At 47.2% G+C, this 22,711-nt stretch overlaps 1 protein-coding gene and 1 long non-coding RNA gene across 2 annotated transcripts; both read right to left on the bottom strand.

Moving 5' to 3' along the window:
• Positions 1-262: 262 nt before the first annotated feature.
• On the bottom strand, positions 263-11,776 carry LOC115647149 (lymphocyte antigen 6E-like). Its single transcript, XM_030553910.1, has 3 exons — positions 11,588-11,776; positions 2,672-2,791; positions 263-1,153 (listed from the first exon to the last, which is right to left on the bottom strand). Exons 1-3 carry the CDS (start codon positions 11,637-11,639, stop codon positions 948-950), a joined length of 378 nt encoding a protein of 125 aa, XP_030409770.1. The 5' UTR covers positions 11,640-11,776; the 3' UTR covers positions 263-947.
• Positions 11,777-20,748: 8,972 nt separating this feature from the next.
• LOC115647150 lies at positions 20,749-21,848 on the bottom strand. The gene is made up of 2 exons (XR_003999224.1): positions 21,674-21,848; positions 20,749-21,008 (listed from the first exon to the last, which is right to left on the bottom strand). It is a non-coding gene; the product is annotated as an uncharacterized LOC115647150 (long non-coding RNA).
• Between the last annotated feature and the right edge of the window lie 863 nt (positions 21,849-22,711).

Here is a 22,711-nt window from a genome sequence, read left to right as displayed (position 1 = left end):
ACAGCTGGGAAGAGCAGGGGAATAATCAACTCAAGTGTTCGTTCCTCAGGGCCCGTAGTGGAGGGCGGATGGGGGCAGGCATGGGAGGTAAAGGTCTGTGTTAGGATGAAAAGTGACAAGTGAGATGGCACTGATGAGACGCACAGAGCAGCTGTCCCAAGGAGCAGTTGTGCTGCACCCATGAGTTGAGATCTTTTTGCTAACAGGCACCTCACACATCCTGCTTTTCCAGCGAGCAAAGAGACACACAATATATCTGGGCTCAGGCAAGAACAGGAAGGCGTTTATTCAGGTGTGATGCTCACATGCCTCACACTGCATTCGTTTTACATAAGAAAAGTCAGCCAAGAAGCAGAATTTAAAAAAATGTAAAAAAACAGAATCCAACTGGGGGTGAATATATTTGAGGTTTGGTTTTGGATCATGCCTTCCCAGCAGTCAGTCTGGCGCTGATCCCTAGCATGATGTGGATGGGAAATGTCCCTGTGGTAGCAAGAGGCAGGGGTGTTTAAGTATTCCGCTTTGGAGGTGGTTTGGGATAAACATTTCCTGGTGAGCCCTGACCTTTTTTTTAAATCAGCCCCATCAACTGGGACTCCGGGTATAAAAGCAGACGCCCTGCCACCATTATCCACCATTTCCTGATGGGTTAAGAGCGCAAGTGGGGCTGCACTGTTCAGTTGAGTTTCCTAGGCCTTCTGCGCACAAAACCATAGGAGCAGCAATCCAGATCTGCTAGGAGGCACAGAGGGGCACCCAGTGAAAGCAGCAAGATTTCCTTGTGAATGGCAAGAGGGCAGGTATTGTCTAATGGGATCTTAGAGAGAGTTTGGAAGAAAGGGCACCATCGGTAACCCCAGTATAGCTTTGCACAGAGGGGGGTTGGTGTCTTGTTGGAGAAGCCTGAGCAGGTTCTTCAGGGCATCAAGTTCTTTGTCCTGGCCCGATCACAGTCCAGCCTTGATATAGACGAAGCTGGCCAAGATCGCCATGGCCAGCACGGAGTAGCTGACTTTCACACTGGTGGCCCCGCTGATGTTGCACAAGAAAGAACTGCAGCAGGAAATAGAGGCAGCTAGTATCCCAATGTTTATCCCAACACTGGGACAAACTGAAGAACACCCCTTGGAGATACTCTGCCCGGAACGTCCGCCTGAACCAGAAAAAGAAATAAGAGAAAGAGATTCAAGATTAAAATGTTTCCCAGATTTCAGATTGGAGCTCCTTAGCTCTGCAAAGGAGATAATTGCACTGATGTAGCTAAGCAATCCTGAGGTGAGGAGGCCATTTCTCAGCAGTGAATGGCCTCAAAGCCTTAGCTCTGCCAGTCAGTGCCCAGCGATTTAAGTCACTACTGCTATTATATACCCTGAAAACAGCACTAGTCTCTTCCCAGCAGTTACAGACCCATATGTAACCATCTGGGAACATCCCCTTCAGATTCCTGGCCAGGATTTGGGAACAGCCAAAGAACCCTGAGAATCCATTCCAGATTGTCACACTCTGCCCACTGCATGCTGGGACAGGGCCTTGGGAGTTCAGTGAGAGCTGCGGGGATGCAGCACAGAGGTGACTAGTCCTGTCTCCTGCTCTCGAGCCTCAGAGCTTTAAAGAGCTGGTAGTAGTTACTGCACAGCACAGCTCATTAAGCAACAGGCAGCAATATACTAAAAAAGGCTTCAACCCGGCCTCCTTCTGTGCATGCACAACGAGCCAGGCCCTGGGATTGGAGTGTGCAAATTCTCTCACTTGCACATGCCAATAGTGGAACCTTGCACCAGCACATGAGATCAGGGCCGTCCTTACCCATACGCAAAGTACACAGCTGCGTAGGGCACCGGGACATTTGGGGCACTACTTCTGTTAACTGAAGCACATCGCAAGTTATATCAGTGCACCTACCCATGAACCGGCTAATTACAGTCCACTCAAAATGCAGAGGTTGGCAATGGCATTTACACTTGCAGTATAATTGCTGCTGGGTGCAATCAGGCACATGCAGGAGACGTCCTTTCCCCTGCGGTCCAGGGAGAAAGGCAGCCATCTTTTCCCCCCAACAAACCGGAGGGAAAGGGGCGAAGGCTCGATGCCACAAGAATGCAGCGGAGCAGAGGAGGCTGCTTCCCTGAGGAGAAGCAGAGGATCCACTGAGCCCTTTCTAACTGCTCCCTTGCAGCGTTCAAGGCTGGCAGCCACTCAGGCAGGCAGCCTCCTTCCCTTTCACATCCAGGGCAGAGCCGCTGAGGAGCGGGTTGGAACTCACTCCCAGCCCTCGCTCGCCTCAGCAGTAGCAGCGCCCACTGCTGGGGAGCGGCTGCTGGACTGAGCTATAAAGAGCCTCATTTCAGGACTTCAGCCAATGCTGAATGCGGGGTAGATATGCAGCCCCCCCAGGAAGCCTAACATTGCCTGCAGTGTCCTGCTCTAAGTCACTCACTCAGCTGCAAACCAAACTAATGAGCATGGGGGCTCTGGCTCTCACCCCCTTAGTGCGTCCCAGCAAAGTTCTCCTGCCATTCGGTTTCAAGGAGAGATTCCCCAATTCCACATCAGCGATGTCCCACCCTTCCAGCAGATAGAGGAAAGAAAACCCACTGATCTGGAACGGGAGCAGCACATCGTCTGGGAAAGCGCTAGGGAAAGACAATAGACAGCTCATGTCCAAACTCACCAATTCCTGCACCAAGGTACGTGGTCACACAGTAGTTTGCATCACTGGGACATGTAGCTGGTGCCAGACAACCCCAGTTGGAGGACGCTTCACTACAGGTGAAGCAGACCAGCGAGTGAGCTGCAAAAGGAAAACACACCCCATGTTAGAGGCTTGCCAGAATATGTTATTTGTTCCTGGTCTACAGTCCCTGTCCCCATCACCTGCTGCTAATGAGCATCAAAATGAATCATATCCTGTTGTTCTCAGCTGCTACTTCAGGCCAAACTCTCATTGAACCCAGTGTAGTTTTTCCTCTGCATCTATTAAGGATTCAGGATTAGACCCAAACACAGAGGGGGGAATTTTTAAAGGCAGAAATGGCAGCTGGGCCTCTGAAAAGTTCCCCCAACGCCCTCTGTGATACTCATTTGTAAATACTTTCTCAGCACATTCCTTTCCAAAGCCATGTTACACACAAGATAATAAGGAAAAATCAGCATGGACTTCTCAAGAACAAATCATGCCAAACCAACCTAATTTCCTTCTTTGACAAGGTTACCAGCCTGGATGGGGCAAAGCAGTAGGTGTAATATATCTTGATTTTGACACAGACTTATATGACATTCTCATAATGAAAGTAAAGAAAGGTGCTCTAAGGCGGGTGCACAACTAGTGCACAACTGTTATCAATGGTTCACTGTCAAACCGGGAAGGCAAATTTTGTAGGGTATCACAGAGGCCAGTACTGGGTCCAGTATTGTCCAATATTCATTAATGATTTGGGTAATGGAGTGGAGAGTATGCTTATTGCATTTGCAGATGACGCCAAGCTGGGAGGGGTTGCAAGCACATTGGAGGGCAGAATTAGAATTCGAAACGACCTTGAGAAATTCAAGAATTGGTCTGGCATCCACAAAGTGAAATTCAATGAGCTTAAGTGCAATGTACTACAGTGCTGAAGGAAAAATCGAACGCACAGAAACACAATGGGGAACAACTGGCTAGGTGGAAGCACTGCTGAAAAGGAATTGGGGGTTATAGTGGATCACAAATTGAATATGAGTCAACAATGTGATTCAGTTCCAAAAAAGGCTGACATCATTCTGGGGTGGATTAGCAGGAGTGTTGTATATAAGACAGAGGAGGTAATTGTTCTGTTGTACTTGGCACTGATGCGGCCTCAGATGGAGTACTGTGTTCAATTCTGGGCACCAAACGACGTGGACAAATTAGAGAGAGTCCAAAGCAGTGCAGCAAAAATGATAAAAGGCTTAGAAAACCTGCACATTTGACAAACTAGGCATGTTTAGGCTTGAGAAAAGAAGACTGAGGGAGAGGGATCACAGTCTTCAAACATGTTAAGATCTGCTATAAAGAGGACAGTGATGAATTGTTCTTCATATCCGCTGAAGGTAGGACAGGAAGTAATGGGCTTAATCTACAGCAAGGGAGATTTAGGTTAGATTTTAGGAAAAACTTTCTAACTACAAGGGTAGTTAAGCTCTAGACCAGGCTTCCATGGGAGTTGGTGGAATCCCAGTCATTGGAGGTTTTTAAGAACAAGTTGGACAAACACCAGTCAGGGATGGTCTAGGTTTACTTGGTCTTGCCTCTGTGCAGGGCCTGGACTTGATGACCACTTGAGGTCTCATCCAGCCCAACATTTCTATGATTCTATGACACTGGCTAAGAGAGTGAGCATGCCTCCCTCTGTGGGTTGGTCCAAGCAATTTCAACAACCTCCTTATAGCTACAAGTGTTGTCCTTTAGTTTGAGTGATACAGGCCTACAGTGTGGGGCTCAAGACCCTAGGTTCAGTCCCCTCTGATCACCTGATGCTTCATAGGAAGGCACAAAAATCCACAGTGCACCTGGGCTAATATGCATGGGGGAAACAACTCCTTCCTGGCTAGAGCTGGTCCAATATTTTATAAGGACTAATTTGCAAAGAGACAGGTGCCAATGGATGGTGGGCGGCCATCGAGATATGAGCTCACACTGGCTCTGACAAACAAAGTGGGAATGACATGATGTGTTATTTATTGATGGGCATCACATGGAAGACCAGAGAATTCATTCTGACTTGCCAAAGAAGCTTGGTTATTATTATTACAATGCCATAAACATGCTAGATGCTTTACAGAAACAAACAGAGAAGCACGGTGCATTTCCTAAAGAGTTTATAGTGCAAATTGGACAGGGAGTGATGTGTGAGGGTGACAAAGAGAAGGAGGGAATGGGTTAAGGAAGAATAAGGTCTGAAGCATTAAGTTCATCCCAGGGCTTGATTTTGCCACCTTTATGTAACAATCCCTCCACCTCCATGGGTCACCAGCAGAGTTCGAAGCCATGCCTTTCAGCAGCACAACACAGACCTTGACCACTGGCAAGAAAGGAATAACTCCAACTAGAAGCAGTAGTGGGCTGTTATCCTCTGCGAACTAGACACTAGAAGAGGATGCAACACGGATTTTACAAGCACATGCTCCACTTATATAGGGGAGTGCCTTACTCACACAGCTCCAGTGGGGCCAGGCGGGGAGTCAAGTGCTCTTTCAACTGCTCATTGTTTTTTAAAGTTGACAGCTAACCTAGCAAAGGTGGGGAGCAGAGAACCTCTTCTCCAGCTCTCTCAGCACAACCACCTAGCAGTGGGCAGGGCACACTCTGATCTTGGTCTTGGTTACAACATCCACTAACACCTTACAGTTCCAATAAGAGCAGGGGCACCATTAGGCCACTGGCCCCACAGCACGCATGTCACAGGTGGTGAACACTGGGCTCTCCCCCACCAATCACCCTGATCTAGCCCATTGGGTCCCAAACTTTAACAACCTGTGAACCCCTTTCACTAAAATGTCAAGTCTCGCCAACCCCCTCCTAACAATGAATATTTGCAGGGATTTTCTCCTTTACCTGAGTATAAATTATAAAAGCAGTGATCTTGGATATATAAAATGTATTTTTATGACATGCTTATTACACACTATTTATTATTAATTATTATTTATCATTACAGTATTTTTATTACATTATGAAAACGACAACACTCTTCCAAGATCTCACTTTCGTAACTTGTATCACTTTGAATTAGCCAGTTATAAGACAAGGCTCCTATGTTTCATCAAGGAGTATCAGATGTGAAACAGCAGGAAGGTATTGAAGAAGCCAACTCAAAGAGTTCCTCCTACACAAGCATTCAGGTCTTGAGCAGTCCAGGCAAACAACGCACATTACAACAAAGCTTAAACTTGTTCTTCATCATAATTTTAAAACAATACTAGCTGCCTATTTAATTTTAAAAACAGCAAAAAAATATCCGCCTCCCTTTCCATTTCTTATAAGGAGTCTTGAAATTTAAACCTCCTCAGTGTGACAGATATGCTTGCTTTGATCTGCCTAGCTTTTGGAAGTCCAGGGGCTCCAGGCTGCTGGCCCCGTGCTGCCCGGGGTCCCTAGGAACAGCTCTGTCTGCCATTAGGTAAATTTCCCCTCCCTCTCCGAGAATTCCCTGTAACATTTTGCAAACCCCAGTTTGGGAACTACTGATCTAGCCCTACCCCCAAGTGACTCCAGGACCCTCCAGGAAGCCAGCACCTTCTCTTCTGGTTCTCCTCCATCTGATGAAAAGACGGGCAAGATTTTGAAATGCTCCTCAGTAAAGTGAGCAAAGACAGGAAAGCTGGGGCTCTGATTAGTGGCTGAACACAGGCGCGGGTGCTTCTTGATGGTTCCGTCATTTTTTTAATACAGACATTGTGATTACTGGCTTATTGGCCCAACTGCACTCGAACGGCTATGTGCACTTTGGGGGTCACTGTTTATTATTACTGAGCACCCAGAGTGTAAGATCTTCGTGCTGTGTTTATACAGCACCTAGCGTAACGCAGTCTGGTTCAGGACTAGGGCTCCTAGGAGTCCAGGGTCGAAGCAGATCAACAGATGCTTTATTAAGAGAGACTAATTGAACTACATGAGTGGGAGATCTGGAGAATGCAGCTAGAACAAGCCGAGACCAGTTTTCAAACAGCTACACCCCCATCACTTCCTAGCAAAAATATATAGTTTCAAGCATTGCATCATCAGCTCAAAATGTCACTGCCTGATCCTGAAGGAAGGGGCTGGTTTTGTAGCAAGTTGGCAGAGCAGTTTAAACTGCAGCTACCTGGCAGGATTACAGAGCCACAGATCTGATTCAGGTCCCAGAGGAAAGCCTCCCATTGACACAGCCTCAGACAGCACAGTCCTCCAAGGAGCCCAGGAATCAGTGGATTAATTTGATGGTTCAATTCTGAGTCAGTACAAATGGCATCGCAGAGATTCCACATTGACAGTCCCTCAGTGATTCTAAGGCAGATGATCTTAGCTCCGTTTGCATTTTTCACCATCGGTGCCACAAGTTTAACCTGGATCACTCCTGTTTACTCATCACCACTAATCTAGCTCAGGTTCTTATACAGCCCCTCACTACCATAGCATCTGAGCACCTCAGAATCTTTAACGTATTTACCCTCTCAGAGACAAAACAAGACTAAGTGACTTGCCCAAGGGCATGCAGGAAGTTTGTAGCAGAACAGGAATTTAAACCTAGGTCTCCCAAGTCCTACTCTAGGGCTCGATCAACCAGACCACCCTTCCTTTCACTAAAAAACATTTTATGATCACACTTAAACAAATTCTGAGGATGTGTGAGCTAGGATAAAATCCAGTTCCACTCCCTCTCCCAGAGCTACGCTGGCAAACATGGTTTAAGAGGAGTGAAAATGATTTTTTTTTCATAATTCCAAATACTCATGTTGAGTAGCTAGGTACAATTTACAACACGGTTGTGTTTCTGCCCATAGCAATTACTGATCTTAATGTTTCTGATATATTTATAGGTGCATTTTTAAAATGTCCTTTGATTTGAAACTGTCCACTTGCTCTGTGGCTAATCTGTGTTCCTAGCACAGTAACCCTAACCCAGCCCCCATCCACTTGTGTGTTCACTCACTTATTACACTGTGTCTTACTTTAGACTGTAAACTCTCCAAGGCAGAGGCTGCTTTTTAATGTGTTTGTAAGCCAGCAAAACGGGCCTTGAATCATAACTGTGGCTTCTGCCTCATCCTACAATAGGTACAATAAACAATGTCTGTACTAGATTCACAGATTCATAAGATCATTGTCAACATCCAGGCTGACCTCCTATAAAACACAGGCCAGAGAACTGCCCCCAAAATAATTCCTAGAGCAGAGCTTTTAGAAAATCACCCAATTTTGATTTACAATTTTCCAGCGATGGAGACTCCATGATAACCCTTGGTAAATTATTCCAATGGTTAATGATCCTCACTGTTGCACATTAATGTTTTATTTCCAGTCTGAATTTGTCCAGCTTCAACTTCCAGCCATTGGATATAGTTATTGCTTTCTCTGCTAGACTGAAGAGCCCATTATTAAGTATTTGTTCTCTGCATAGGCACTTACAGACTGTGATCAAATCACCCCTTAATCTTCTCTTTGTTATGCTAAATAAATAGAGCTCCTTGAGTCTACTGCTATAAGAAGGGGCGGCTCCAGGCAACAGTACGCCAAGCGCGTGCTTGGGGCAGCAAGCCACGGGGGGGGGGGGTCTGCCGGTTGCCATGAGGGCAGCAGGCAGGCTGCCTTCGGCGCCATGCCTGCGGAGGGTCCGCTGGTCCCGCGGCTTCAGCAGACCTCCCGCAGGCAAGCCGCCCAAGGCAGCCTGCCTGCCCTGCTTGGGGCGGCAAAATACCTAGAGCCGCCCCTGGCTATAAGCCATGTTTTCTAATCCTAATCATTCTCGTGGCTCTTCCCTGAATCTTTTCCAATTTACCAACATCCTTCTTGAATTGTGGACATCAGAACTGGACACAGGATTCCAGCAGCGGTGGCACCAGTGCCAAATATAGAGGTAAAATAACCTCTGTACGCCTACTCAAAATTCCGTTATACATCCAAGAATCACATTAGCCCTTTCGGCCACGGTGTCACACTGGGAGCTCATGTTCAGCAGATTATCCACCACGGTCCTCCAAAGTTTTTTCAGAGTCACAGCTTCCCAGGGTAGAGTTCGCCCTCCTGTAAATATGGCCGATGTTCTTTGTCCCTAGATGTATACCTTTACATTTAGCCATATTAAAACGCATATTGTTTGCTTGTGCCCAGCTTACCAAGTGATCCAGATTGCTCTCTGTTAGTGACCTGAGCTCTTCATTATTCACCACTCCCCTAGTTTTCTGTCACCTGTAAATTTATCAGTAATGATGTTGTTTTCTTCCAAGTCATTGATAAATATATTAAATAGCGTAGGGCCAAGAACTGATCCCTGTATGACCACACTGGAGATTCACCCACTCGTTGATGATTCCCCATTTACAATTACATTGTGACAACTAGCAGTTAGCCAGCTTTTAGGCCAGGTCTACATTACCACTTATGTCGGCAAAATTTATGCTGCTCAGGGGTGTGAAAAAACACACCCCATAGTGACATAAGTTATACAAACCTAACTGCTAGTGTGGACAGAGCTATGTCACTCACCCGCCAACACAGCTACAACCACTCACTGGGGGTGATTTAATCCTGTCAAGGGCAGAGCTCTATCCAGTCGGCATACAGCAGCCACACAAAGATCTTACAGAGGTGCAGCTGCATCGGTACAGCTCTGCCGCTGTAAGCGCACTAGGGCAGATGTGGCCGTAGTCAATGTGTGCCAGGCTAATGTTCTATCATTACAGTTTTACATCAAAATGTCACACGGCACCAAGTCAAACACCAGTAGTAACAAGTACACTAAAGAGGAAAAACAGAAACAGCGGGCTCCTGAAAAATGTCTAAAAATAGAAAATGTAATGAAGAGGGAGGAATTATTTAAGGAGTCAGTAACAAAAACTACAGAACAAGGAACCTAAGCAATGCAAGAGCAAAAACCAATTGCCACCAAGCAGATAATGGGACAATTTGCCAGGGGAAGAAGCTTTTGGTGCTCAGCTACTAGAGATGCTGAAGAACTCCAGAGATACAACACAGCCCTTAGGAAATGCCTTAGATAAGACCTGTGGAATCTGACCTTGCAAAGAGCACAGCTCAGCCAAGGCTCTCACACCCCGACCCAATGCCCAATGGACTCAGTGGAAAGACTCCCGCTGACATCACTGGGCTTTGCATCAAACCGTTACTGCCCACGCCAGCTCTGTCTGTGTTCTCCGCGCAGCCACTGCTCTCCTTCAACCACCCAGTACTTGGCACTTAAACTCCATGTTCTGTTTTCAAGGCAGGTTAGTGAGTAGCCAGCTAAAGCACAGAAAGTTCCTCAGGAGAAGTTCCTTGCATGGCAAAAGGAATATTCTTGTCGTTCTGGGGACAAAGTTACCTGCAATAACCCCATTTGCTTGGCAAAGGGTGTCTACTGTCCAGGCACAGGGGCCAGCAGATTTCTCTCACACCCTGGGCTAGATTTGATCACATACAGACTGGGACTGGGAAAATAACACACTCTGTGTCCATTTGGTTGATATCACAATGGGCTTAGACACTGCGGTGTGGGATCCAGAATGGGTATCTAGAGGGGGCAGCTAAGATCATCTTAAGAGCAGCAAGAAATCAGCTAGTTGTTTCTTACTATGGACCCCATGGCATTGGAAGAGTCCTTGATTTCTGAGCCAGAAACCCAGGTGGCTGGAGCTGATCAGTTTCCTTGGGCTCAGGCTGTAGTTTATCCTGACACCTGGTGCAGGTCTTGGGGTGACATGTTAATGTGAGTAAACAGTAAGAGAGGGGTTAATACATTTGTATAGACAATCAAAAAACAACAGCATCTGGGAGACTATAAATGGGGAAATCTTTGAACAAGTGAACATTCATTGGTTAATAAGCGAGCCTGTTCTTCCTAGGTTTAGTGGCAAATAAATAAACAAATAAAAGCCTGTTCCACAAATACCTTTTATCCCTGGGAGTCTCTCATCCAAGTATCAAACTGCCCTAGACCTCCTTATCTTTTAAAACCAGATGAGCTCAGGAAGAGCTGGAGGAGTAAAATTATCCTCCATTATGAATCAACAAGTGGCTCCTCCAACTGGAACCTACTACTCTCACCGCCCCCCTCCCCCAATATTACAGGAATTCCACTGCAGCATTGTAAGAACGCAGGGCCTGAGTCTGATCTCATTTGTGCCGATGTTCCACTGCGCCGGCTTAACTGAATTCAGTGCAGTTGCTCCTGATTTACTCCACTGTATCTGGGATCATGATCAGACCCTTGAAGCTGATTACAGTAGAAGAAGTTGTAAAAGTTATAGTTGCAAGAAAGCAATGCTGAGAAGCACCGATCGCCCTGCATGAAAGAGCCTGGCTCCGAGGATAATGGTATAAAAGATTTATTTAAGAGATGACTAGACAGGTCTCTAGGGCTAATTCCCCCCCCCCCCCGACCTCTCAAGACATGCTGCTGTTGGAAGGAGCTCGGATCCACAGAGCTGTGCTCTCCCTTGCATCCAGAGCTAGGGTGGTGACCAGACAGCAAATGTGAAAAATCGGGACAGGGGGTGGGGAGGTCTTAGGAGCCTCTATAAGAAAAAGACCCCCAAAATCGGGACTGTCCCTATAAAATGGAGACATCTGATCACCCTATCCAGAGCACTGCATCCCCCTAAACATCATGAAATGGAGATAACTTGCTGTGCTGTGCCTACACTGAGCCATTTTTATTACATCCACACAAGCTAGTGCTCAAAAGACAGCCAAGGCACCAGCCATTGCTTCGCACTCCCAAGCGGCTGGCTGCAAAAGGAGGTTTGCAGAAGTGCCAGCTCCCACTGAAAGGCAGAATCTTTGCCAGCGGTGCTGCAAAAATCCCCCTCTGCCCCTGCCATTTCTAGCTGCTTCCCTGGCTCTCTCTCAGGCACAGAGGAATCATTAGCAGCATCTCACCTTGCTCCACACACAGAATCCCAGCAAGCAGGGTGAGAAGAAAAGCCTTCATCTTCGGCCCGCCGTCACAGCCTGGGCAGATCAGCCAGCTGCTTCTTGGGGGTCTGGCTAGAAATGAGGCTCTTGGCGCGGTTGTCTGGGAAGGCAGCTCACGCGAAGACTGTGCCTTAGAGGGGCGGGGACAGGAGATGGATGCATGGCTGGGCAGGGTGTGCAGGGGAGTTTGCTCACGTGGTTTTTTGATTTTAGCTCAAGAGCAGCCAGAGGCTTAGGGCTTAACGGAATCCAGCGCTGCAGGAAACGTGGTTGTGTTTGGTTTCGTTTCCCCGCCGCAGTCTGGAGGGGGAGGAAATGCAGGAGTACAGCATTCCTGTGCCAAGAGCTTCTGCACGAGGAGAGGGTTAAATCACTGCATAAACCACAGACACCACGCTGGAAAATCCCGACTTTATTGTCCTATCCGGTGGTTCTTAACCTTTTCCATACCAGGTTCCAACAGCAAAGAGGGTGGGGACCCTGCTCCCTGCCTTCTGGGTGCAGAGAGGGAGGGGGGTGACCAGTGGAGCTGGCCAGGACAGAGAAACTCCATCCTGTGAAAAAGTTCCAGGTGGCGATAAATCTTTCTGTCCCAAATCTGGATGAAAGTTAAAACCTCATGGGGGTGGCGACGAGGGGATCGAAATGTCAAATGTGTTTCAGACTTTTAAAAACGGTTTTTTAAAAAATAAAACAGGTCCCCAGAATGCCTGGCTCGCCCACTCTTCAGCACCGCGATCTACCAGCACCCCAGGCCGCCTACCTCCCGACCTGGCTGCCCTGGCTCCTTGATGCCTCCAGCTGTCTGACTCCCCATCGGCCAAGCTGGGTGTGCAGCCCAAGACACCAAGGAGCAGGGCAGCCCCACAGAGGGGGAGGCAGGCAGGCAGCTCTGGGAAAGGGGGAGCTCAAGGAGTGGGGCAGCCTTCCAGGCAGGCGGATGGGAAGACAGGCAGCAAGTGGTTCCAAGGAGCAGGGCAGGTGGGAGTTGTTGGACAGACCAGGAAGCTGGCTGTCTGGGATGTCAGCTGTGAGCAAGGTCAGGCAGCCTGGCAGTCTCCAGGCAGCACATGGGGAGCCAGCTTCTATGGGGCCCCAGGGAGCAGAGCAGCCCACCAGGTAGGGAGTCAGGAGAACCAACGAGCCAGCCAGCTGACTGGGGGAAGGGGGAGCAGGCAGCCTGGGGAGATGGCTGCCCAGGATTTGGAGAATCCCAGTTCCCACACTTCCCTCCAGACGTGCTGCTGAGGAGCTGGGGGTGAACTGGCAGGAAGTCAGGCCAGTTTCTCTCCGAAGTTTCAGCCAAATCGACATGTTTCTGCAGGCCATTCTGATATTGTCAAACCCCAGACAGGGTGAGAATCCCTATTTTAAACCCATTTCCTTCCCAAGACACTGCATACTTCTCTTGGCTTTCTCCAGTCTGGTTTAAAATGTTCCAGGTTTCCACAGTTCCCTCATCTTTTATCATTATTTAGTGCTGAATTATCGGGGGCAGTGGTACTGGCCTCTGTATTTCTGTTGCCTAAGGCTTGTCCATTAAAATGGGTTCCTATGACCTTTCCTTTATTTAGTTTGCAAAGTCAAGCACCCAAAAGTTAGGTCTGACGAACTGGCAGAGTCAGGGGACTACAACTCCCATCAGTTCCTTCCCCACGGCACTTCCCTTTCTCCAGGGCAGGTAGGAGGAAGGACCCTGAGCAGAAAATGATGGGGCACCTTTGGGAGGGAGCAGCTGCATGGCTAACCAGGAGCTGCAGAGAAGCGGGATGCAAAGAACTGTCTGCAGAGCTAGGTGTGTGCGGGGCATTGCAGACCGGTGCAGGTCTCTGGGGGGCTTACGGGGGACCAGCAGCAGCTGGGCAAGGAGCCAGTGCAGAGGGGCCCCAATGAGAGACACTGAGCCTGGCCTGGAAACCTGGGAGCTCCTATTTGCTTGAAAACAGGCTGGCCTGCAGAGGGGAGGGATAGCTTGGGGGGTTGCAGACTGCCCTGTTAAACCTAGAGTTGTGAGATCAATCCTTGAGGGGGCCACTTAGGCATCTGGGGCAAAATCACTACTTGGTTCTGCTAGTGAAGGCAGGAGGCTGGACTCAATGACCTTTCAGGGTTCTTTCTAGTTCTATGAGATAGGTATATCTCCATATATTATTTTTATTATGCATTAGGTCTGAAGAGACCTGAGTCGAGTGGACTGTTCAAGGGACTCAGACAAGAACTGCTCTTGCTCACGGTGAACTGTAACATCACAACGGGTATTTGCAACCTTCCCTTTCCTGCCAGGCCTAGTAAAATATCCTTTCCCTTAAACATCCCTCAGGGTAGTTATTCGGACCCACCAGCATAGGCACCAACTTTGCCAGTGGGTGCCCGTGCCCCCACCCCTTTCCCTGCCCCTGGACCCACCCCAACTCCATCCCATCCCAGCCCTGGCCCCAACCCCATTCCAAACCCATCCTCAAAGTCCCCACCCTAACTCCGCCCCCTCCCTGCCCCTATTGGATCCCTTCCCCAAATTCCCACCCCAGCCCCGCCTCTTCCCCCAGTGCACTGTGTTCTCCCTCCTCCCCCATCCCTCGCTGCCCCACGAGCCAGCTGCTTTCTGGCACAAGCGCTGGGAGGGAGGAAAGGAGCGGGGAGAAGCAGGACGTGGGGGCACGCTCGTGGAGGAGGCAGAGGTGAGCGGGGGTGGGGTGGAGCCATAGGGAGCTGCCGGTTGACGCTGAGCACCCATCAATTTTTTTCCAGCCCCGGAGCACCCACGGAGTCAGTGCCTATGCCCACCAGGGTTAGTCCCTATACAGCCCAGCAGCTGCAGCACCTACACTGCTTGCCTCCAAGTCACAGCCCACCTGGCATGCTACTGGCACCCCGGGGCTTTTCCCCACAGGACAAGTGCCTCATTCAGTACATCCACGGCTGGACACACAGGGGCAGAATTAAGTTGCTAGAGCAACCAAACCCTACCTGCCATTTGCTAGTTTTCGAGTGCTTGACTTTGCAACTTTAATGTAGCTTCTTGGGTGAGCTATTTAAGATTTAAATTATGGTAGCACCCAGGGACCCCAGTCAGGGCACAGGGATGATGCTGGAGGAGCTGCTAATGGGGGCAAGGGCAGCCGCAGCAATAGAAGAGCCCTCGGGTAGGGTCTGCCTCATCCCACTGAATTGACTTGGGGGTGGCGGCAGCAGCACTCCTTGCATTGGGGGCAGGGCAGGCATTAGTACAATTTGGGGGCAGAAGAAGCAGGGACCACTCCTCTTTCTCTACACCTCCCTCCACCCGATACCCCTGGCAAGGACCCTCTCCCAAAATCCCCAAGCCTCTCAGTTAGGACCTTCCTCCTTTCTGTCACTGACTGACCCAGGGCCTGCAGCAGGGCCATTCTCTGGGCAACATAATGAGCACATGAGCTGGCTTGTAGTCGGCTGCCTGATTGGCTACCCTGCCCCACTGGAGGCAAGAGTCAGCAGACTGGCTATTATGCCCAGCAGCTTCTCCTTCCTTCTTTGTGTCACTCCAATTAATCCGTCTTTGATCCTGGGCTCCAATTCCTGGTTACTGCTCTAAGTCTTGGTCCTGACTCCTGATTTCACCATTGGGCATGACTCTTGCTGACCTATTTGTTTGACAGACTGAGTAAACATCCCTAACAATAGGGTTCATAGTTAATAACCATCGTAATCAATCACAGCACAACATGCAACAAAAACCAGATGTCCCACATTTTGGTGGCTGGTCACAAGTGATGTTGGCTTGGGGTGACGTATGGGCAGGCTTGGGGATTGAGAGCTGTTGTCTCTGCCGGAGCTGCCAGCCACCTCTCAGCCAAGCCATTGCAAGCTGGCTAGTGTATTTTAGGTGCTGTGGTAGCAATGGGTATGGAAGTGGAGATGCTGCAGCCTCACAAATCAGTTCAGGGAAGAGTCTGCCATGCATAAGGACCTGTGACAAGACAAGGAATTCTCATATGCTGCAGTTAATGCTCCAAACAATAAGACCACTATAAACATTTCAAATCTACACGGGAACACCTTCTTTAATTCCTTGCCAGCACCTAGACCTTCATCACATTCTTTGCAATGTCTCTTATTTATCAGTGGCTTAAATCCAGCCTTTTCAACTTTCAATTTCTCTATATCTAATCCACGCAAGTCAATCAAAGCACACAGTGATTTCAGTGTCAAGACGTCTGGAGAGCTGTTGGAATAGATTGCTGGCAAGCTTTTGTAAAACTTCCTCTCAGATAATCTCCTTTGCAATTCACCCTTGGTTTCATCAGTCAGTTCATGATGAATCTAACATGACCAGACAGCAAATGTGAAAAATCAGGATGGTGATTGGGGGTAATAGGAGCCTCTATAAGAAAAAGACCCTAAAATCAGGACTGTCCCTATGAAATCGGGACATCTGGTCACCCTAGATGAATCTGAGACCACTGATTGGGACCAGCATTCCAAAGTGTCAATGAGCAAGTGCTCCATGACTATCGAACCTTGACATTTTGGGGGCAGTATCTTGGCTATTTTACAGGCACTATTGAATGTTGATGCTTCATCACATGCATCTTTCAAAACAGAGGGCTTGGATGACATTTCTGAGGACAAATCCTTCAAATCTTCAAAGGCAGCTAATCAGTTTGACTCCTTTAGCAAAGTGTGTTAGCTCCTTTGGAAGGTAACACTGGTCTACAATTTTTGAGAAGTCGTCTGCTTCAGAGATAAAATGTGCTATTTATTATGTATTTTGATGTGCTGAATTCAAATATGACAATTAAAACAACTGATTGGCTACTGTTTCTAAGATATTTAAGTTTTTACATTTTATGTCTATGTATATTGTGTAGATAGTAGAGTTTTAATCATAAATTGTAAACCTAGGTCTTTTCATGTGTTTATGGTTGCTTTACATGATAATATTTCACCTGTCCGGTTTATGTAACACTTTAAAAACCAGCAAAAGGGTTATAGAAATAAAAATTATTATGAAACAAAAGGCAGAAAACTATTATGTACATAGTTTAGTCCTATTCAGTATCTACTCGGCGCTTCTTGGCTTGTCTCTTGTATTCATTAAATGGAGCATCTCTTGTCACTGTCCAGAAATAGTCTGCAAGCACTGATGGGCTCCATTTGCCCTGATAGCCTGCCAGGAGATTCCACTGCTGTAGTCTGGAGCCCAATAGCTCTGCCTTACTCTTGGGTAGTTCCAAATCCCTGACAAGGTCATTCAGTTCACCTTGGGTTATGAGGTGTGGTTCAGAGGAGGAGGATGGGAGAAAATGTGGGTCCTGTGACATTGAAGGTTCAGGACCAGAAGTTTCATCCTCTTCCTCTTCCTCGTCTGACTCAAGTGAGAATGATTCTGGTGCATCAGGAACCGGAAGTCCTTCTCTGTGGGGTACTGGGCGTATAGCTGATGGAATGTTTGGATAATGCACAGTCCACTTATTCTTCTTTGACACACCTTTCCCAACTGGAGGCACCATGCAGAAGTAACAATTGCTGGTATGATCTGTTGGCTCTCTCCAAATCACTAGCACTGCAAAAGGCATAGATTTCCTTTTCCTGTTCAACCACTGGCCAAGATTTGTTGCACAAGTGTTGCAGCATATGTGTGGGGCCCACCTCTTGTCCTGATCTCCAATTTTGCAGCCAAAATAAAGGTGATAGGCTTTCTTAACCATAGTGGTTAGACTGCGCTTTTGTGATGCAAAAGTCACTTCACCACAAACATAGCAGAAGTTATCTGCACTGTTCACACAAGTACGAGGCATCTCTGCTCACTTTGGCTAAACAGAAATGTGTCCCTTTGCAAAATCAAATACTGACAAATAAGAGAGCACGACACTGTATGATTTCTAGAGCTGATATAGGGCAATTTGTTCAGTAGAGTGATTCATAGATTCATAGACTCTAGGACTGGAAGGGACCTCGAGAGGTCATCGAGTCCAGTCCCCTGCCCTCATGGCAGGACCAAATATTGTCTAGACCATCCCTAATAGACATTTATCTAACCTACTCTTAAATATCTCCAGAGATGGAGATTCCACAACTTCCCTAGGCAATCTATTCCAGTGTTTAACTACCCTGACAGTTAGGAACTTTTTCCTAATGTCCAACCTAAATCTCCCTTGCTGCAGTTTAAGCCCATTGCTTCTTGTTCTATCATTGGAGGCTAAGGTGAACAAGTTTTCTCCCTCCTCCTGATGACACCCTCTTAGATACCTGAGAACTGCTATCATGTCCCCTCTCAGTCTTCTCTTTTCCAAACTAAACAAACCCCATTCCTTCAGCCTTCCTTCATAGGTCATGTTCTCAAGACCTTTAATCATTCTCGTTGCTCTTCTCTGGACCCTCTCCAATTTCTCCACATCGTTCTTGAAATGCGGTGCCCAGAACTGGACACAATACTCCAGTTGAGGCCTAACCAGCGCAGAGTAAAGCGGAAGAATGACTTCTCGTGTCTTGTTTACAACACACCTGTTAATGCATCCCAGAATCACGTTTGCTTTTTTTGCAACAGTATCACACTGTTGACTCATATTAAGCTTGTGGTCTACTATGACCCCTAGATCTCTTTCTGCCATACTCCTTCCTAGACAGTCTCTTCCCATTCTGTATGTGTGAAACTGATTGTTCCTTCCTAAGTGGAGCACTTTGCATTTATCTTTATTGAACTTCATCCTGTTTACCTCAGACCATTTCTCCAATTTGTCCAGATCATTTTGAATTTTGACCCTGTCCTCCAAAGCAGTTGCAATCCCTCCCAGTTTGGAATCGTCCGCAAACTTAATAAGCTTAGTTTCTACGCCAACATCTAAATCGTTGATGAAGATATTGAACAGAACCGGTCCCAAAACAGACCCCTGCAGAACTCCACTTGTTATACCTTTCCAGCAGGATTGGGAGCCATTAACAACTACTCTCTGAGTACGGTTATCCAGCCAGTTATGCACCCACCCTATAGTAGCCCCATCAAAATTGTACTTTCCTAGTTTATCTATAAGAATATCATGGGAGACCATATCAAATGCCTTAGTAAAGTCTAGGTATATCTTTGAAGCTCTGATGTAAGCTTCGTTATGATTGCATCATCTATGACTTCTAGGAATAACATGATGCAATTCGTATCATGTATGACGCAATACCAGCTTCAGATTGCATCATTCATTGTTTTGCCTAAAAAGCAAGTACTGTCCAAACCCAGTCATAGATTTATTCATAGATCCAGTCAGAGATGTATTTTAGTCATTTCTGGTTTAAATTGAGATCCCTTCCCTTTATAACTCACTTATCCTCCACCATTCCCAAGTCAAGGGTCGTATATACTGACTCAATAGCATATCTTGAAAACTAGAGCCAATCAACAATTTTAAGCATCATTTTCATTCTCAGTGACCCAGAATTAGTAAAGTTGGACTACATTTATTTCAGAAGCATTTTGGCTGTAGAGCAGTGTAATTGTTCATAGGAGCAAAAATTTTCAAAATCATTCTGTGGCAAGTTCCCCCTGGGGTGCCACCTGGAACTGAGGTACTGTTCAATCTCTGACCCAGCAGCCTGCGTTCCCTCTCACATTGTGCTGTGTAGAACTGATGAATGAAATTGTTTTTAATTGTTCACTTTGTTAATGTAACTTCATAAGTAAAGTTTTATGAATGAAACAACATACATTCATAAAACCGGTTACCACAATAACTGGCTAATAATTAAAATGCTTGTTAAGAGCCACAGTTGTTCAGCCGGCTGCCTTTGTAAGTTTCACTATCAGTCCAGTTCATGCTTAAGGCCTTGGCTACACTGGCGCTTTACAGCGCTGCAACTTTCTCGCTCAGGGGTGTGAAAAAACACTCCCCTGAGTGCAGCAAGTTACAGTGCTGCAAAGCGCCAGTGTAAACACTGCGCTCCCAGCGCTGTAAACTAATCCCCATGGGGAGGTGGAGTACCTGCAGCGCTGGGAGAGCTCTCTCCCAGTGCTGGTGCCGCGACCACACTCGCACTTCAAAGCGCTGCCACGAGAGCGCTTCCGTGGCAGCGCTGTACAGCTGCAAGTTTAGCCATACCCTAAGTCACTGAGACTTGCACTGTTTTAGTATCTCAATATTATAACTTCTGTTCACCATTCAGACACTTGCCTACATTGTCACTTCTGTTCACTGTTTGCCATCCACTACTCTTGTCTATATTGTAACTTCTGTTCACTGTTTGCCATATTCTAATTCAAACCCCATTTTAAAACACTTACTCCATTTTGTAAAAGCTTCCTCCAACCTTCATTTTTGCAAACCCTGCTGTAATCTTAATAGTTTAGTTTAGATGTGTGAATGAAGTATGGATGGATGAAGGAATCAACCTCCAGCCCCAGCCTGTCCTGATGAAATAGAGTTCAAACACCAATGGCTGAAGATGCAGACCAAAACCCTAAAAAAATAAGAAGAGTCCACCCTAAAAAGAAAAGGTACAATAGAAGGAAGATCAAAGCCAGGTCCAAGGCTGAAAGTCACGCCTGCAATTGACGGGTGATCAATCACCAAACCCAGAGGACACAGCAAGACCCATAAACTCTGGATTCAAACTAAAGCCTACAAAAAGGATGGGTAAGATGAAAGACTTTGGAGGGTAACTTTCTGCTGCCAACGTGGAAGGGCATTGGTGCATGCCCAACAGAGACCCAACCCTTCCTTGTGCCCGGCTTTCCTGGCCAGTTAGCCTCCACAAGCTATGAACCCAAGCTGCAAAATCAAGCCACGAACTCAAGCAATGTTCAGGACTGGTAACTATGCAGCAGCTGCAGAACATCTGATAATGTGTATGTGTGTGTATAGGTATTAGGTATAATGTGGGTGTATAAGGCTTAAGATATTAGTTATTGATCATAAATCAAACTGTTAGCATGATAAATGTGGCATCTTTTTCTTTCCCCCTGAAAAGATCCTGTGTAGTTTTGTCTGTATAACAGCAGCAATCCAGATTTGCTAAGAGGCACAGAGGGGCACCCAGTGACAGCAGCAGAGTTTCCTTGTGTACGGGAAGAGGGCAGGTATTGTCTAATGGGATATGAAGAAAGGGCACCATCGATAACCTCAGTATAGGTTTGCACAAAGCGGGGTCTGGTGTCTCACTGGAGAAGCCTGAGCAGGTTCTTCAGGTCTTCAAGTTCTTTTTTTCTGGCCCGATCACAGTCCAGCCCTGATATAGATGAAGGTGGCCAAGATCGCCATAGCCAGCACCAAATAGGTGACTTTGACGCTGCTGGCCCCACTGGTGTTGCACAAGAAAGAACTGCAGCAGAAAACAGAGGCGGATGCTATCCCTATGTTTATCCCACCGCTGGGGCAAACTGAAGCACATCCCTTGGAGATGCTCTGCCCGGAATGTCCGCCTGAACCAGAAAAAGAAATAAGAGAAAGAGATTCAAGATTAAATTGTTTCCCGGAGTTCGGACAGGAGCTCCTTAGCTCTGCAAAGGAGATAATTGCACTGATGTAGCTTAGGTCTGCCAGTTAGTGCCCAGCAATTAGAAGTCACTACTGCTATTGTATAACCTGAAAACAGCACTAGTCTCTTCCTCGCAGTTACAGACCCGTTTGTAACCATCTGGGAACATCCCCTTCAGATTTCTGGCCACGATTTGGGAACAGCCAAAGAACCCTGAGAATTCATTCCAGTTTGTCACACTGTCCCGTCTTTTGCTTTTGAGCCTCAGAGCTTTAAAGAGCTGGTAGTAGTTAGGTCACAGCACAGCTTATTAAGCAGCAGACACAAATAGACCTCAAAAAGCTTCAACCCAGCCTCCTTCTGTGCATGCACAACCAGCCAGGCACTGGGATTGGAGCGTGCAAATTCTCTCACTTGCACATGCCAATAATGGGACCTTGCACCAGCACGTGAGATGTTTGGTGCTTAAACCATCGCATGGCTGGGGAGCAGCTGCAGGACTGGGCTATATAGAGCTGCATTTCAGGACTTCAGCCAATGATGAAGGGTGGATATGGAGCCCCCATTGCCTGCACTGCCCTCATATCACTCATTCACTCATGTGCAAACCTCAATAATGAGCACCGGAGCTCCCATGACCCTTAGTGCGTCCCAGCAAAGTTCTCCTGCCATTCGCTTTCAAGGAGTGATTTCCCAGTTCCACATCAGCAATGTCCCATCATTCCAGCAGAAGGAGGAAGGAAAACCCAGGGATCTGGAGCTGGGGCAGGATGTCATCTGGGAAAGAGCTATGGAAAGACAATAAGCAGAACATGCCCAAACTTCCCAATTCCTGCACCAAGATATGTGGTCACACAGTAGTTTTCACCACTTGCAAATATAGTTGATGCCAGACAACCCCAATTAGAGGACGCATCCTTACAGGTGAAGCAGACTAGCGAGTGAGCTGCAAAAGGAAAACACACCCCATGTTAGAGGCTTGAAGGAATGTTATTTGTTCCTGGTTTACAATGGGCCTTTCTTGCCAAGAAGGCTAATGGCATATTGGGCTGCACTAGTAGGAGCATTGCCAGCAGATCAAGGAAGTGATTATTCCCCTCTATTCGGCACTGGTGAGGCCACACCTGGAGTATTGCGTCCAGTTTTGGTCCCTCCACTACAGAAGGGATGAGGACAAACTGGAGAGAGTCCAGCAGAGGGCAACGAAAATGATTAGGGGGCTGGGGCACAGGACTTATGAGGAGAGCCTGAGGGAACTGGGATTGTTTAGTCTGCAGAAGGAAAGGGTGAGGGAAGATTTGATAGCAGCTTTCAACTACTTGAAAGGGGGTTCCAAAGAGGATAGAGCTCAGCTGTTCTCAGTGGTGGCAGATGACAGAACAAGAAGAAATGGTCTCAAGTTGCAGTGGGGGAGGTCTAGGTTGGTATTAGGAAACATTATTTCACTACGAGGGTGGTGTAGCACTGGAATGGATTACCTAGGGAGGTGGTAGAATCTTCATAAATAGAGCTTTTTAAGACCTGTCTTGACAAAGCCCTAGCGGGGATGATTCAGTTGGTGTTCATCCTGCTTTGAGCAGGGGATTGGACTAGATGACCTCCTGAGGTCCCTTCGAACCCTAATATTCTGTGATTCTAATCCCCATT

The sequence above is a fragment of the Gopherus evgoodei genome, chromosome 2 (genome assembly GCF_007399415.2).
Source record: "Gopherus evgoodei ecotype Sinaloan lineage chromosome 2, rGopEvg1_v1.p, whole genome shotgun sequence".
NCBI classification, from domain to species: Eukaryota; Metazoa; Chordata; order Testudines; family Testudinidae; genus Gopherus; species Gopherus evgoodei.
The sequence above is the reverse complement of the archived record's forward strand: the minus strand, read 5'-3'. Positions and strand labels throughout refer to the sequence as shown.